Below are 16,368 nucleotides of genomic sequence, written 5' to 3'. Positions count from 1 at the left end.
TGTGAAGGTAAATAAACAGGCTTTCCAATGATGTAAAATAAAATGCCAATTAGCATTGTAACAACAGAGAAATAATCCACCAAACACAAATTTCCAAACTTTTTTTTCCTGAGTCATTGGGACATTCTGGTTAATCACACCACACTATAACACTTACTCAAATAGGTTTAACATGTAGGGGGCAAAATCGTCAGAAGATGATTGATTTCTGACAGAATGCACCAATAAGGGCGACATCATGCCTTGTTGTGAACAATCTCTGAAACTCCTTACAACTTGAGGGTAGGAACCAATGACCTGACGCAGACACTAGTCGGAGCATTCCGCCGCGGACCTACCGGAAGTTTAGCCGGTTGCTGTGGGGGAACGAAGGCAACACTGACAGCATCGCATCAAACCAGACGTTACTATCTCTTTCCCCCAAGCTAACCCAGTTTCCCCCTTTTCCCTTCACACACATGGCGTCCAACTCTAACATAGACATCGAGGGTGCGACCCAGCACCTCCGGGACATCCTGAAGCTCGACCGGCCCGGGAACAGCACCGGTAAGTCGGAGCACCGGGAGATGATCAGCAGGTCTGTCCGGGGAGAGTAGGCCGCAGAGAGGCTAAAGGAGCAGCTAACGTTAGCTTCACCGGGACACAGACAGCGCGCTGCTTTGAGTACAGTCAGCTTAACAGCAGCTTCACTTAAAGACACAACCATCCAGTGAAGTTACACATGTATTTGCTCTCTAATCTCCGCGTAGTGTTGAAGGTTTAGTCGCAATGTTAGAGAGCTAACTCTCTTAGCATCCTGAGTGTTAGCTTACGTTACTAGCCTCAGCTAGCTTATGTCTCAGTCTAGTCTCTGGGGTGGGAGAGATGTTTGTTTGCTGCCACGCGACTAAAAAAGTAGAACAAATGTTTCTTTAATTTATAATATCATTTTTGCTCATTTGGTACTTTAAAAAGCAGTGATGTTAAACTGAGGTCTGCTAATATCAAGAATTAGCTTGAGCCTCTTTAACTGCGTAGAAGGTCGGTGCTCTTGTGCCAATTTGGATGCACTCATTTCAGGTTTAGCCTTGTAATACCCAGTCATTTAGAAACCTGCACCTAAATGATAACGTGTTGTAATGAAGACACAACTGGCTTTATAGGGAGGATGGAGAAAACACAGGTTTTTCTGAAGTGTAAACTCACCATGAGTATCCAAAGTATCTTGCTCCTGTACTTTCTGTTTTGGGAAGTACACTATATTCACATAACTTCACATGATTATATGGTTATAGACTGTGTGGAGGAGCAGAAACAATTGGTAGAAGGTCGGTGTTCTTGTGCCAATTTGGATGCACTCATGTCAGGTTTGTTTGTTTGTTTGTTCCCGCAGCCTAGTAATACCTGGTCATTTAGAAACTCGCAACCTAAATGATAAAGTGTTGTAACGAAGACGCTACTGGCTTTATAGGGAGGATGGAGAAAAAAGAAAACACAGGTTTTCTGAACTTAGTCATGCTCAAGAGTATCCTGCATATTCACATAACTTCACATGAGTATATGGTTATAGACTGTGTGGAGGAGCAGAAACAATTGAAACATAGAAAAAAGATTATTTTCTCATTATGTGATTAAAGGTGTTGGCAACTTTTTTTTCAAGCTATATGTGTGATTGAATCAACAATACAACATTAGCATTACCAAAATTCTGTTTAAACCCATTGGACAGGATTGATATGCCAGATGAGTAATAAAGTATTTGCCGCACTGCAATTCTGTAATCTTCTGCTGTGTGTGAGGTTATTTGGACAGACAGCAAACTGTACCCAAATGGCTCTTTCTTGATGCCAACAGATCTTTTTCACAGCAGGTATTTTGATTTGTTATTACAGGTAAAGAACAGGTGTAATTAATAACATTAATCATGGCACTTTTTTGACTAAAGTGTTCCAGTAAGTGATGGCTGTGAGCCAGCATGCACATAAGTAGGGCTTTGGAACTGGTAAACGTCAATTGAATGTAGTCAGTACTGAGGTTAATAGTTCCACCTGCGGTTTTCCTGCTCTGACGTATCGAAATGTGTGTGTGAATAAAGTATTATGCGCCAGAAAGAAGGGGATCGATTGGTGTCAGTAAGGGAGAATGGTGTGATTAGCATCTTGCTGACATCATTGTCCTCACTGTAAAAGGATATATTAACAGGTATGTAGAAGGAGCCTTTTCAGATGTAATTTGTTACATGTTTTTGTCTGTCCAAATAATTGAATATATTAAATAAAAAAACTATAGCTAAACAATTTAACCCTCTGAGAGCCACAATAGACCGTGGTGGTTTTAGGTGGGACAGGGGCGTTAGGGGGAGATGGCAGGTCCACAGTATATGTCACATAGAAGTAGTGTAGATTAAAGATTAAAGCTGAAGTATGTGAGATTGGAGCAAATATGATTAAAAAAAGTTATTTTTATAAAACGGTCGCTATATCGTGTCAGTAGTATATGAAACAGATAACCTGAAAAAAACCATGTGCCTCTGTGTCCTCTGGTGCTCCTAACGGCATCTGCAAGATTTCACAGACCGGAGGAAAACAACCAGTAAGAGCTGATCTGAGGTCCATCTGCTGTCTATGAGAGCCGGCTGTCAATCACTCGCGAACTCCGACCAAATGGTCAAACTAGGTAGCGCTGATCAAATATGAATCAATATTATGTTACGTTAATGCCTATTTCTCGCCTCAAATGTTTTCAGAATCATCTTGTAGAGCACGGTTTAGCTGTAAAATTAGAAAGTTTGTGACACCGCCACTATTGTGAAATCTGGTGAAGGAACCCCAAGTTCTGGTCACATGACTGGAGCATAGCCAATAGGAACGCTCTCTCAATCAAATTACCTGTGATTGATTTTCTAAAGCCTGAAAACAGAGCCATGAGGAGGTGCAGAAGTCTAGTTATCTCTCAGAACACTTGAATTACAATATGCTGAAGGGTTATTCAAGATACAAGATTCAAGATTCAAGATGTTTATTGTCACGCCGGTTGTACAGGTACAAACGTGTGAAATACTTTTCGCTAGGAAGCTCCATTAAATAATAAATTATATTACATTTACATTTACATTACAATTTATAAAAGGAAATACTTTAATTATAAATACTTTATTATGGAATTTTTGCCCAATGATGCCAAAAATATACTAATTACTGCCACTTTAATTTGAGATGCAGCTCAGCACTGTGTGTCAAGTTGTTCTTGTCATAAATCAGACCTAAACATTAATTAATTAAAATAAATCGTGAAAGTGTATAAGGATTTAGAACATTATGAGAGAAGTATATGATGGCCATTCCCATGCTCAATTATGTCTCATAAGTTGTTGCAGTATTTTTTGTGTTGATACCATTTGTTACACAGATTTGGTGCATTTTTTACCACTCGGGAATTGATAAAAATGATCAATAATCCCTCCAAAATACCACATTAAGACACCAAGACCTTGAGGAACACCATAGAAAAAGCCATGCTGTGATTTGGTATCAAAAACTTTTGATATTTCGGGATTTCTACAAGATAAGCGATTAGATGGTGAGCACTTCTGTTCCGGAAACTGCTCAGAAACCCCCTTATTGTCAATCTACCTATATGATAGATATATGCTGAACCGAAACTGCTACAGCCTCTGAAAGACAGTAAGAAGTAAAACTATAGTCAAAAGGTGAATTTTGAAACACTAAATGTTTAAAGTTTATTTCTTTTACACTTATTTGCGCGAGTTTTATGATTCTGTTTTGGTCTGTAAGCGCTGTCAAAATAATACAGTAAGAAACCTCCAGAATAAACATTACCTCTTTGCAGGCTTTAAACTCCCCTGTTAGGTTTTAATTTACATCTTTGTGCAATGTATCCCATAACCCCTGCATTCAATGTCTTTCCTCAGAAGCACCATCAAGTGATGGTCCAAGAATGCCGTCTTTTAACGGAGAGCTGAATGGGTTACTGGGAGCATCAGGCCTTCTCGGGGGCCGTGATCAGTCAACCATGTCAGACTCTACCAGACCCATCTCCACAGACCTCAGCACCACTCAGGAGTGTCAGATAATGTGAGTCGGTTTTTAGAATCAGTGACTTGCACAACTTTGCAGTTAGGTTGACTTTGTCACATGAAGCATAATCACAGAGATCTTCTATTTGTATTTGATAATTAAAACTGCAGACATTTTTGTAAACACTTATATACTTTCATATTTTTTTAAGAAGCTAAATCCACATTGAACTTAAATGTATTGTGCTGCAATTTCAGCTGCCTTTCTGGTGATGATGGCTCCACCTGTATCCCCATCACCTCCAACAATGTGGAGATTGTGGCGAGCCAAGATTCCAGCATCAGCAGCAAGGCTCGTGGCAGCAGCAAGGTAAGAAACCAAATCATCAGCAACAAAATAGCGGCATCCACTAAGTGTTTATATCAGCAAGTCAGAAATGGGAATCTACAACACAAACAATGTAAGACAGTCAAGGTAGTCGTGGTGACTTACCGGAGTTAAGAGTTTGCTTTCGTACAAGTGACAAGCTACATTGCTTTTTAAAAATTCAGATCCCCGAATCCCTTTAAATGAAATAACTTGTTTTTTTAAAGAATATAAATTATTACAGAAGTAAATAAGTTTAGTGCTTCATTTTTATGGCCTGGCTTTGGCTCTTGAAGGCCATAGCCTCATGGTTGAAAAAAGTTCTAATGACCTTTGTTCAGATAGCAGTAGTTCATTTTGAATGTTTTATTTGTTTTTCATTCAGGTGAAGATTCAACCTGTTGCCAAGTACGACTGGGAACACAAGTATTATTATGGCCGACTGATAGCCGTGTCCAACTCCTTCCTGGCCTACGCCATCAGAGGTGAGAGTCCTGGAGTGCCTGTTATTTCTACCATAAAATGACACAAACATCAAATAAGGGCTGCAACTAATGACTATTTTGATAATTGATTAATCGGCTAATTATTACTTCGATTAATCAATTAATAATCAGATGAAAAGAAAAAAAATATTATTTCCAGCATTTTATTAATAAAACTAAGCATATTCCTCATCACCTTATACAACGCTCGTTTACTACAATAAATAAAATGAAATAAAATAAATGGACTGGAGATACAGCCCTGCACTGAGGATAAAAGGGAAAGGTAACTAATATATATTTGATCAGATATTGCTAAAGTTTCTGTTGTGAAGACATCAGTGGTGGAATGTAACTAAGTACATTTACTCAAGTACAATTTTGAGGTACTTGTACTTGAGTATTTCCATTTTCTGTATCTTTATACTTCTACTCTACTACAATTCAGAGGCAAATGTTGTACTTTTTACTCCACTACATTTATTTGACAGCTTTAGTTACAAGTTACTTTGAAGATTCAGATTAATAACCAAAAAATCAACTAATAAATTATGATGTATTATTATAAATTAAGCTACCCAGCAGTATATAAAGTCATTAAAATGAGCCTCACCTTTACCAGCTACAACATTAATGCATAAATAATATTAATAAGCACCAGTAATATATATATTAATAATGTGTATATATATATAATTCTGAAATGGGTCATTCTGCATAATGAGTACATACTTTAGCTACTTTAAGTATATTTTTTCTATATATTATGTTAATAATTTTGTTCTTATACTTGAGAAAGATTTTGAATGCAGGACTTTTACTTTTACATATTTTTACACTGTGGTATTACTACTTATACTCAAGTAAAATAGCTGAGTACTTTTTCCACCACTGGATGAAATAAAGGATTCACTTTAGACTGTCTCTGACTAATGGCCTGAAATATTCCAAAAACTCCATAATGTGACGTTATACTCCAGTGTCTCTCTTCTCTTTTGTGTCCGTTCTGACGCCAAACGCACAATTACAGGTTATTTAAAAACAAACCTGAGGGACAGAAATTCCTTTCTCTCCGTTTTGTCTCTGCTGGTGTTCTTGTGTGTGTGTGTGTGTGTAAGAGGGCCGCAGGTCTAGTTTAGATTTCCTCCCATTATTATCCCATTCCTCTACTTACACAGATATTTTGATATAACATGATCAAATACTGTGGGTCTGTAGTTTCATAAATCAACGTGCTGTGATACCGCAGACTTCTGGTTTTATCTTTTTCTTTGAAATAAACATCTCTTCCCTCAGGAGCCAACAACCATGCAATGATTCGTGTCCTGAGTGTGACTTTTGCTGAGCGCTCCCTACTGAAGGGCTTCACTGGAGCTGTCACAGATCTGGCTTTCGCCCACCTCGACTCCTCCCTGTTGGGTTGCGTAGATGAAGCGGGCAACCTGATAGTCTGGCAGCTCACCTGCACTGGAAGCAAGATACTGTATCCTGACATGTGGGAGAAATTGAAAAGGAGTGTGTAGGAGGATGTGCAGATCTATGTGTTTCTCTAGAGTGGTAGTAGTAGTCACTGCTTGCCTATGTGCTGTTTATTTCATCTTATATTTGTGTGTACTTTTCAAGTGCAAACAATAATTGCTCACAGCAGAACAAACTGCCTTGTGATTCTACACAAACCCCTGTGATATTAAAACCTGCTTTGGCATAGCAATCACAGAAGCAAATTAGTCAAGAACTGGTCTTTTAGTCCCATTTTCCTTAACCCAACGCTTCCTACAGTGATCAGGTGGTGATTCATGTCCGACGGCCAGAAGACTCTCCACTGAACTCCCACCGTCGCCTCATCTGGTGCCCGTTCATCCAGGACGACAATGAGGAGAATCAGGATGACACTAGCCAGACCTTAGCCCTTCTACATGAAGACATGGTATTAGTGTTGTTGGTATCAGAATCGTATCAGGATAGAGAAAAGTGGGAACTTTGCATCCCTAATTATATCCCCCTCTCCATCTAGGCTGAGGTGTGGGACTTGGAAGTCTTGAGAGCCAACCACAGCAGTTGGCCCATCGACGCCACAGACCTGAAAGAAGGCCTCATCACAATCAAGGGTCATACGCAGGTAGGGGTCAGGATAAAGCAGTAATGTCGTAATTCTTGTTGAATAGTGCTTGAAGGGGAACAGCGGCCAGGTTGCTTCCAAAATTCCATACTAACATGCTATTTAGTATGCTAAAACAGTATGTGAGATTTTTTAGCATGTCTGAAACCTTAGTATGAAACCAGTAGTATGTGACTTGCATACTATTTCTGGTGAAATATTACAGTATGCAATGCTGGACGCTACGGTGGCATAATATCCCACAATGCAATGCGGTAGTGACGACAACGTTTATAACAGACGTTGACAGACAGCTCTGTAACATCAATAGCACTTCAGTTTAACTGGAATTATACGATTTTACGGTAACACTTTATAATAACCATCATTTATAAATGGTAAATTGATAGTTAATTAAACTTATTTAATAGTTATTTTACTGTTAACAAAAAATAAAATAATAATATTTACTAATTATTAATAATGCTATAATTTAATTTATTTTAATAGTTTATTGTTGCACACATTATAACCTTTTATATACTATATATATATATATATATGTTAATGATTAAGATATAATTTGTAAACCTGTTCCTATTGGCTGTTCATTCAACGGAGGCAGCTGTCAATCACTCGCAAACTCCGATCAAACGGTCAAACTAGGCAACTAGATCAAATATGAACTAATGTTCTGATACTGTAATGCCTATTTCTTGCCTAAAATGTTTTCAGAAACATCTTGTAGTGTACTGTTTATCTGTAAAATTAGAAAGTTTGCTCCGGCTGGTGAGCGGTGCTCGGGATTTCCTCAACTGATCTCAACGTGGCTGCTGGGTCACAAACTTTCAAGGGACCCTTTGAAAATGGCCATGCCAGTTTTTCCTCGCCAAAATTTGTAGCAGAAGTTTGTAGCGTTATTTAGCCTCCTTCGCGACAAGCTAGTATGACATGGTTGGTACCAATGGATTCCTCAGGTTTTCTAGTTTCACATAATGCAAGTAGTCTTCAATCTAGCTTTAAAACCGAGCCCGCTACAACCTAAAAAAAGTTAAAGAAATTAGTGGCGTTGAAAGGAATTTGAGTTCACATGTTATTATTGTGTTAACTTTAACAGCCCTAGAAAAAATAAAACCACAGTAACAAGAAGTAAAAAGTGGTTTGCTGTGATTTTGGGTTTGTTCCACACATTCCTTGCAGGACTGATTGTGTATGTTGTTTCATGTCTGCCCCTCCAGCGAGTCAGCGAAGGGGCCCTGTCTCCCGATGGAACCGTGTTAGCCACAGCCAGCCATGATGGATATATCAAGTTCTGGCAGATATACATAGAAGGGGTACAGGACAAGCCGAGGTAAGCAAGGAGGGTGTTTTTTTAAATGAATATTGATATAACGTCTCATTTACTTGTACATGAAATGTAAATGCAATTTCTTTTGACCAAAAAATAGCTGCATTTTCAGAAAGAAGTTAAACAAGATGTAGTCTGTCACTTGCTGACCTTTTGTCCCTCTCACCTACTCTGTGGTTGTGGTTTTCCTCCGATCCATTCTTCACTTTTTCACTTTTCTTTACTCTCTGTTGTCCAGATGTCTTCATGAATTGCGGCCTCACGGAGGACGCCCCCTGTCCTGCCTTCTTTTCTGCGACAACCACAAACGACAGGATCCCGAGTTAGTATACACCAGTGCACACACAGCTTTCGGTGAAAATTGTGACATACATGTATTCATCTGAGGCTGTTGCTGCTTGAATTTTAGTTTGTTTACATTCTCTGCTTTGTCAACTCTGGTCCTTTCCCCTTTGCTCTTTGTAGGGTTCCTTTCTGGCGGTTCCTTATAACTGGAGCGGATCAGAACCAGGAGTTGAAAATGTGGTGCACTGTTTCCTGGACCTGTTTACAGACCATCAGGTTATTGCTTTACTCCACCATTACAAGTTTAAGTTATTTTTATGCACTGTGTCCTGTAAGGCATGACTAATACTACACTATACTATACTATACTATATTTCATTATTACATTTCACCTTATACTCTATCTTATATCCCACACTTACTTATTCACAATATATATTATTCTGATGTATGTGACCAGTCCAAATTTAGTTCTCAGGTCAAGAGATTTGTGGAAGAATATTCCTGCTACCTGAAGCTCATCCCATTCATTTATATTGTTGTTTAAGAGCAGCGAGTTTAAAAATACTAATGGTGGTGTTTTTTCGTCTTTTAGGTTTTCTCCAGATCTGTTTAACTCATCAGTTCTGCCAAGTCTGAAGGCCAGTCTGGACCTCTCCTCTGAGTATCTCATCCTCACCGACGTACAGAGGAAGGTCAGCATAATGTCGTCACCTGTGTGGTTTGACTAATGTTCACAAAGAATTGTTTTAACAAATACCATTGATCAACTGCTTATGTTAATGTCACTTTTTCTAAAACTAGGGTTAGTCTGTCTGTGAAACTGGCCCATTATTTTTGAAGAGTTGGACTCGGTATCTGGATCAAACCATTTTCCTTGCTACCCACATTACCACTTCATCCTGCGCCTCATACTCTGCTGATGTCATTCCTTGTCAGGTTCTGTATGTGATGGAGTTGCGGCAGGATTTGGACAAAGGCAAGGCCAATTTCACAGCGGTGTCCGAGTTCCTGCTGACCCACCCTGTACTCAGCTTTGGGGTCCGGGATGTCGCCCATAGCCGATTGCGACACACTGAGGTTCTCCCTGCAGAGGAGGAGAGTGAGAGTATGACAACAGGTGTGCATGTACACACACACACGCACACGCACACACACACACGCGCATCACAAAAAGCAAATAACTCCTTTCACTCCAGCAATCTTTTGACCATTCGTGTTGGCATGTCATTTTTTTAGGGCTGTCAAAGTTAACGCGATAACGCTCCAAACTTACACGAAATTTTGGTAAGGAAAAACTGTTCTATGGGTACCCACGAGTCTCCCCTTTACAGACATGCCCACTTCATCATAATCACATGCAGTTTGGGGCAAGTCATAGTCAAGTCAGCACACTGACACACTGACAGCTGTTGTTGCCTGTTGGGCTGCAGTTTGCCACGTTATGATATGAGCATATTTTTTATGCTAAATGCAGTACCTGTGAGGGTTTCTGGACAATATTTGTCATTGTTTTGTGTTGTTAATTGATTTCCAATAATAAATATATACATACATTTGCATAAAGCAGCATGTTTGTCCACTCCATGTTGATCAGAGTATTAAATGCTTGACAAATCTCCCTTTAAGGTACATTTTGAAACAATGAAAAATGTGTGATTAATTGTGATTAACTATGGACAATCATACGATTAATTGAGATTAAATATTTCAATCGATTGACAGCCTTACATTTTTTCCATCAATATACGGCATGTTCTCAGTCATTTAGATATTTCAAGAGCCACCACACACGGCCATCTTTAAAACAAGGCAATTTATTTGCATTCCGTTTTCATTGGTGACTTTTTGGGAGCAGTACTAAATCAAAAAGGGGCATTAAATATGTAGAAGCATTGATCCTAATTAATACAGCATTACTTTGTGTGTGTGTTTTCTTCCAGAGGGCACTCAAGGACCGACAGAGTCCAAGTCTGGGATCCAAATTAAACTCTACTGTGTTCACACCAAGTAAGTTTCCTCCCACTGTCTGATGTCATGTTGGCTTTATTGTCCCCAAAAGGCAATGTGGTTACAGACCAGCAATTATAAAATTACCTAAGACTAGCTCTTCATTTATAACAGTCAAGTTAAGTGAATTAATATATAAAATTTCATAAATTTTGTAGTTGTGGAGGTTTGGGGATGTGTGTGCATGTTTATGGAGTTCGGCACGGGAAGCATGCAACGGCCTTAAGTCTTAATAATTAGTGTTGTCTTAAATGTGTGTGTCTGTGTGTGTCTTCAGGAGTCTGCAGGATGTCCAGATCTGGTTTCAGCCCCACTTGGGTTCCAGCTCTTCAGTCTTCCTGCCTCACTCTGATTCCCAGGATGGTTTTGGTAAGTCACACTTCCAAGAATTCAAAATAAAGCAAACGCAAAAGACAAATCCAAATCCATGGAGATGATGCATGATGATTACACAGGTTTCTTACAATACAAATAATGTCGAATCAAATCATGTCAAATCAATATGATGCAAAATAGAGGTCAGTGTCGATAAACAAGAAGCCTCAGTGGCTTAAGTCACAAGTCCGTCTCTCGGCCTGCACAATTAATCAAAATTGAATCCAAATCACAATATGGCCTACTGCAATGTTCAAATCGCAGTATTTGTTAAAAGCAAAATGTGTGTCAAAATACAATTTTAAGTTAAATATGGCTGTCCTAGCCTACACATCATATTCTACAGGCTTAAGAAAACGTCTTTGTTTGGTACAGATCTTTGCAAAAATCACACCATAGTCATTTTAATGTTTCTCAATGAAAATTAGAATAATGATGTAAAAATTATCATTGCCTCTGATATTGCAAATCATACCGCATTTGCAATATCAGTCAAAACAATGTCAAATATTGGCAAACAAATGAAGCACTCTTTACATTTTGTGTGTCCAGCAGGGTTTTCAGACCATCTCACTGACCAGAGCTCTGACAAGGAATCAGGAGGTGGCTCTCAGACAGACCTAAGGAAGATCCCATCACTTCCTGCTCCCGCTGACTTCCTGTCAAACTCTGGCGCCAGCAGTGGGATCAAGCTGATGACTCCTGACGCCTTCATGACACCAAGCACTTCGGTACAAACACTCACAAGCCTTGCATTCCCGCTATATCTTTCATTTACTCCCTGAGACACCGCAATCTTCACTGACTTTACTGTCTTTCAGAGGCTGTAACAGGGTCAGTTTTAGAGCTAGAGTGATGTCATAGCTTGTCAGGAAGGAGGCTAAATAACGCTCCAAAGTTAGGCTAAATTTTGGCATGGCCATTTTCAAAGGGGTCCCTTGACCTCTGACCTCAAGATATGTGAATGAAAATGGGTTCTTTGGGTACCCACGAGTCTCCCCTTTACAGACATGCCCACTTTATGATAATCACATGCAGCATGGGTTTTTCTATGGTGTTCCTCAAGGTCTTGGTGTGTCTAGGTGGTATTTTGGAGGGATTATTGATAATTTTTATCAATTCTCCAGCAGTTAAAAAATGTTAAAAATCATCCCAGTTATCTGCATGCTGCTTTAGTTTTGGCCCGTTTGGGAATTCATGGAATTTCCTACAAATGTTTAACTGATAAACATCATGGAGGATATAAATACAGCAAAAGTGTTTTCTTAACCAATGAGTAGAGATTTTTAAAAACACTTCATCATATATGCTTTTGTCTCATTCCAGGTACCGGCATCTCCTGGCAGCAGCGCCAGCAGTCTGACCATTGTGACCGCTATCAGCAGCAACTCTGACTCAACTAACAGGTGAGATTCTCTATGCAGTTTAGAAGGGATAAGATCACAATCCAGAGATTAGTAGGGACCAGCATCTGTATTTTATAATGTGGTAATAGAAAAACATTAATTTCATCTATGACCTTATCACATGCAGTTGTCATCTCAGTTGGAAATTGTATGGATTGTTACAGAATATCAGCTGCTTTCTTCCTCCATTCATTTTACATACAGACCAATAGATTAACATGCCCACTAGGGGTGGGCGGTATACCGGTTTCATCACCATTACTGGTGTCACGTTCAGCCACAACATGGATTTTGTAATACCGTCATTACTGTGATAAACACACACATGTTTTGGTTTAACACACACACAAACTCAAGGGAGATACAGCTCCCAATAAACTACGTCACACCCACACAGGTTGTCTGTTGTTACGTACAGGCTACCGATGTTTCGTTGCGGAACCTTTCGCTTTTCGTTTCAGCGCCCATGTTAACAGGTTAGAGCAGCCACACAGACCGGGTGGGCAGCGCGGCTGCAGCCGCTGAACTGCTATGGCTTGTACGTGTGTGGTGTCCACACAGACAGCATTTCTGCTTTCATTGTCTTTTTTTTTGCTGAGAACTGTGCGCATCACATGGAAAATATAGGCGACACACGGCTAATCTCTAAATGAGCCGCTCGCAGTCGAGCCGCGCTGCTCACGGTCCATGTGTCTTCTGTACAGTATCGGTCCAACAGTGTCTACGCTGTATAATTTCAAATGCTTTCTTAATGTGGATTAAGATGTAAAAGGTTATGTCAGTTTACAGTTTTTTCCAAGTTGTAAATTCTTCTAAATGTAATATAATTCCAGTTTGGCTCCCAGGTGAAAAAACTTTGAAAAAATAAAACAACAGTAAATATGTGAAATTTTTTTTTTTCCAAATATTCTTTATTGCTGAGATCCAGGTAGCTCGACAGTTGGCTACAGTTCACCCACAACTCAAAATAACAGCATGGCTTTTTTTATTAATCCTGAATGAATCACATTACATTTACATAATGGGGCAGGCTACTCCTACCAAAACATATGTAGGCCTATACCTCATTTTCAGTATCATCTGGAGCCAATAAACACATCTGTTTTTGTTTTTTAAGATATGTCCCCAAGAGGTAGAATCATGTTTTGAGCAGAGTATTCCTTTTAATTTTGTAATATCGTGATATAATGCCGTCACCGCAAAAAACAAAAGAAATACCTTGATATATAATTTAGGTCATATCGCCCACCCCTAATGCCCACATAAACACCTGCTATTTTGGTCACACATGTGAACGTGTATCCCAGAGTTACAGTATGTCTGTATTACTGTGTGCAGAACTATGGATGATATCAGTCAGAGTCCTAACAGAGCAGAGAACAACAACAGTAGTCTGGCACTCTCCACCTCCACCAGCAGCCCAAGACCTGCTTCTGCTGTGCTGCTGCCTGGACTGGAGAGCCTCCAGGTAAGACCTGACACACTCTCTTACTTCTACCAACCTCTTAATACGCTGAATGGAATGGTCTTTTCTTTCATCACACTCCTCATCTCCATCTCCAGGCTTTGTCGTCCCCTATTGGTCCTATGGCACTCGACAGCCCTCAGATTCTGGATTCTCCCCTGCTGCCACCTCTGGCCTCTCCGACCAGGGCCCGCTCCCCCGACGTCATCTCCTCAGCCTCCACAGCCATGTCCCAGGACATGCCAGAGATCGCCTCCCAGACAATGCAGCTTCAGCGTGGACTAGTGTCCAGTTTGGAGCCCTTACCTCTTTCTGCTCTCCAGACAGACAGCATGGCGTCTGCTGCATCTGCCCTGCACCTACTCACCTCACCACGCACAGCCAACAACGGGTACTTTGATGACAAGCTATAATAACTTAAACAAAAATTAGGGCTGTGAAAGTTAACATGATAATATCCGTAAACAAGCATGCCTTCAAAAGTGTTCCCCAGTAATTTAAAGCATACAGACGAACTTGCAAAAACACCGGTACGTGCATTTTAAATTGACAAAACTATTTTCTGTCTCAGCTTGTTGCCCCTCGAGCTCGGAGGTGCCGAAGGGCCAGTGGGCGGGTCAGTGGAGTCAGAGCCCAGACTCAGCAACACCCCGTCTCTACTTGAGAACGCCTTATCACAGGAGAACCCAGGGGTCGGTGGAGGGTCCTCAGATGGCGGTGTTGGCCTCACACCTTGGCCGGCAGCGCCTGACATCACTAGAGAAACCAGGAACAGCCTCAGGGACAATGGTCTTGGAGACTGGTAAGAATTTGCACGTACAAATACATTTAACAATTGACAACATCTACATGAAGGATTTCACAAAGTTCTACAATCTCATTTGAAATCTGACCACAACTTTACTTTTTTAGAACATGACTTGTATAAAAGTCTTGAGCATTTCATGACTTTTTGTAGGATTATAATAATATCTGTTTTACGAATAATGTGAAGTTATTACTGGTGAACCAGTTTTGTTCACTATTTCCAAAACCTTAAAGGATGACTTTGGTATTTTTCAATCTGGACCCTATTTTCCCTTTTTTTTTTGTTTAAGTGACGAATGGGGACAACACTTTTTTAAATTGGTCCAGTATTGAGGGAGAACGCTGCAGACAGCAAAACAGGCTGCAATGTAATCCTTCTGGGCAACTCCTCACCTTCAATGTACATCCACTAAAAAGTTCTTGTTTTTGCCACTTGCATGCTCACGTTGTTATTATTAGTGTCACAACATTATGGAGAGGACCCTACAGAGAAATGAAACTAGCGATGCACCAATTGTGAAATTCTGGGCCGATACAGATGTTTAAAATACCAATTTGACCGTTATCTTCATTTTAAAATAAATAACTGAGCTGTTTTAAAGTCATAACTGGAACAAAGCCTTTCCAGCTGCTATATAACTACCTTCTCAATGAGAACAATGTTTCATGTGAAACATAAATGAAATGTAAATGTAAAAGCGATTAGAAACATAATCAGAGTTTCGCACACATAGATTTTACTTGGACGGGCCGCCCAACTATATTTGGCGACCCATTTTAGCATTTTTTATTTTTTCTTCCGTCCGAAAGAATAGCGCCATCCACGATCAATTAACTAGTGGACTAGTAGTGGCAGAACGCCACTGTGGGAGCAGATGAAGAGCTCCGTCTTCGCTGCCACAGCTGTCCGGGCTGTCCGGGCTGTCCGGACCCATGGCGGAGCCGCGTGACTTTGATGCGGCAGCCCCGATGTGCTGCTGCACTCTGCTCACCCAGTACTGGATCCTAATATGTGGGATGGACTGCTGCACGGGCTACACAGCATGGTGGATGTTCCCACTGTACTTTACTGTATCGTACTGGGTGCTGCGTCACCCCTGGTTGGACTGACGGGCTTCTAGTGATGCATTACGAACAAACAAAGTTCATTCATCCAGACCGCAGTGATTGTTTTTAAGAATTCTTGTAAGCCATTGTTTTACTGCTTAATTCGTCATTGATCATAACAACAGATGTCTACTGTGTTGTAGTTCCAGAGAGGAGTCGAAGGACAGACACTTGAGCTCACCTTACCATCGACGCTCCTATCACCTCACACAGAATGACGGTCAGGACGCTGGCGCAGACCAGAGGTAACACAAATGAACACACTGTCTCTTTGTTTATGTAAATAAGACATGGCAAGTGTCCTCCTCCAAACGAGGCACTATACAAATTCAGTACTTTATTTAAAGCACAATTTATTTATTTTATTGATCTTTTCCAAGATGTTACAGAGCGTATGGCATACACTCTGCTACATAGATTACATCTGTGTCTGTGTGTTTCTGTGTTTGACCCAGTGACCCTGACGACGAGGTGGCCAGCCTGGCATCATCCTCAGGAAATTGTGGCGCTCGTTCTTCTCACAGGCTGCCAGTTAAGGACTGGAAGACCTCACCACGAGGCTCGCCAAAAGTAAAGAGGAAGAGCAAGAAAGATGACGGG

General features: G+C 40.3%; 1 protein-coding gene across 2 annotated transcripts in view; it reads left to right on the top strand.

Moving 5' to 3' along the window:
- Positions 1 to 324: 324 nt before the first annotated feature.
- Positions 325 to 16,368, top strand: part of edc4 (enhancer of mRNA decapping 4) — a 35,649-nt gene continuing 19,605 nt past the window's right edge. Inside the window, exons 1-21 of one of the 2 annotated variants that reach the window (XM_074632117.1) lie at positions 325 to 546; positions 3,911 to 4,073; positions 4,274 to 4,385; positions 4,768 to 4,867; positions 6,164 to 6,350; positions 6,647 to 6,794; positions 6,882 to 6,986; positions 8,204 to 8,316; positions 8,552 to 8,635; positions 8,779 to 8,874; positions 9,194 to 9,293; positions 9,538 to 9,718; positions 10,542 to 10,608; positions 10,886 to 10,977; positions 11,539 to 11,714; positions 12,310 to 12,389; positions 13,728 to 13,857; positions 13,953 to 14,245; positions 14,426 to 14,656; positions 15,912 to 16,013; positions 16,224 to 16,367. In XM_074632117.1, the coding sequence (XP_074488218.1) occupies positions 459 to 546; positions 3,911 to 4,073; positions 4,274 to 4,385; positions 4,768 to 4,867; positions 6,164 to 6,350; positions 6,647 to 6,794; positions 6,882 to 6,986; positions 8,204 to 8,316; positions 8,552 to 8,635; positions 8,779 to 8,874; positions 9,194 to 9,293; positions 9,538 to 9,718; positions 10,542 to 10,608; positions 10,886 to 10,977; positions 11,539 to 11,714; positions 12,310 to 12,389; positions 13,728 to 13,857; positions 13,953 to 14,245; positions 14,426 to 14,656; positions 15,912 to 16,013; positions 16,224 to 16,367 (2,792 nt within the window). In that variant the 5' untranslated portion in view covers positions 325 to 458. Of the gene's footprint in view, positions 547 to 3,910; positions 4,074 to 4,273; positions 4,386 to 4,767; positions 4,868 to 6,163; positions 6,351 to 6,646; positions 6,795 to 6,881; positions 6,987 to 8,203; positions 8,317 to 8,551; positions 8,636 to 8,778; positions 8,875 to 9,193; positions 9,294 to 9,537; positions 9,719 to 10,541; positions 10,609 to 10,885; positions 10,978 to 11,535; positions 11,715 to 12,309; positions 12,390 to 13,727; positions 13,858 to 13,952; positions 14,246 to 14,425; positions 14,657 to 15,911; positions 16,014 to 16,223; position 16,368 lie in introns of both variants that reach the window. The other variant, XM_074632116.1, reaches the window with a different exon arrangement.

The sequence above is a fragment of the Sebastes fasciatus genome, chromosome 4 (genome assembly GCF_043250625.1).
Source record: "Sebastes fasciatus isolate fSebFas1 chromosome 4, fSebFas1.pri, whole genome shotgun sequence".
NCBI classification, from domain to species: domain Eukaryota; kingdom Metazoa; phylum Chordata; class Actinopteri; order Perciformes; family Sebastidae; genus Sebastes; species Sebastes fasciatus.
The sequence above is the reverse complement of the archived record's forward strand: the minus strand, read 5'-3'. Positions and strand labels throughout refer to the sequence as shown.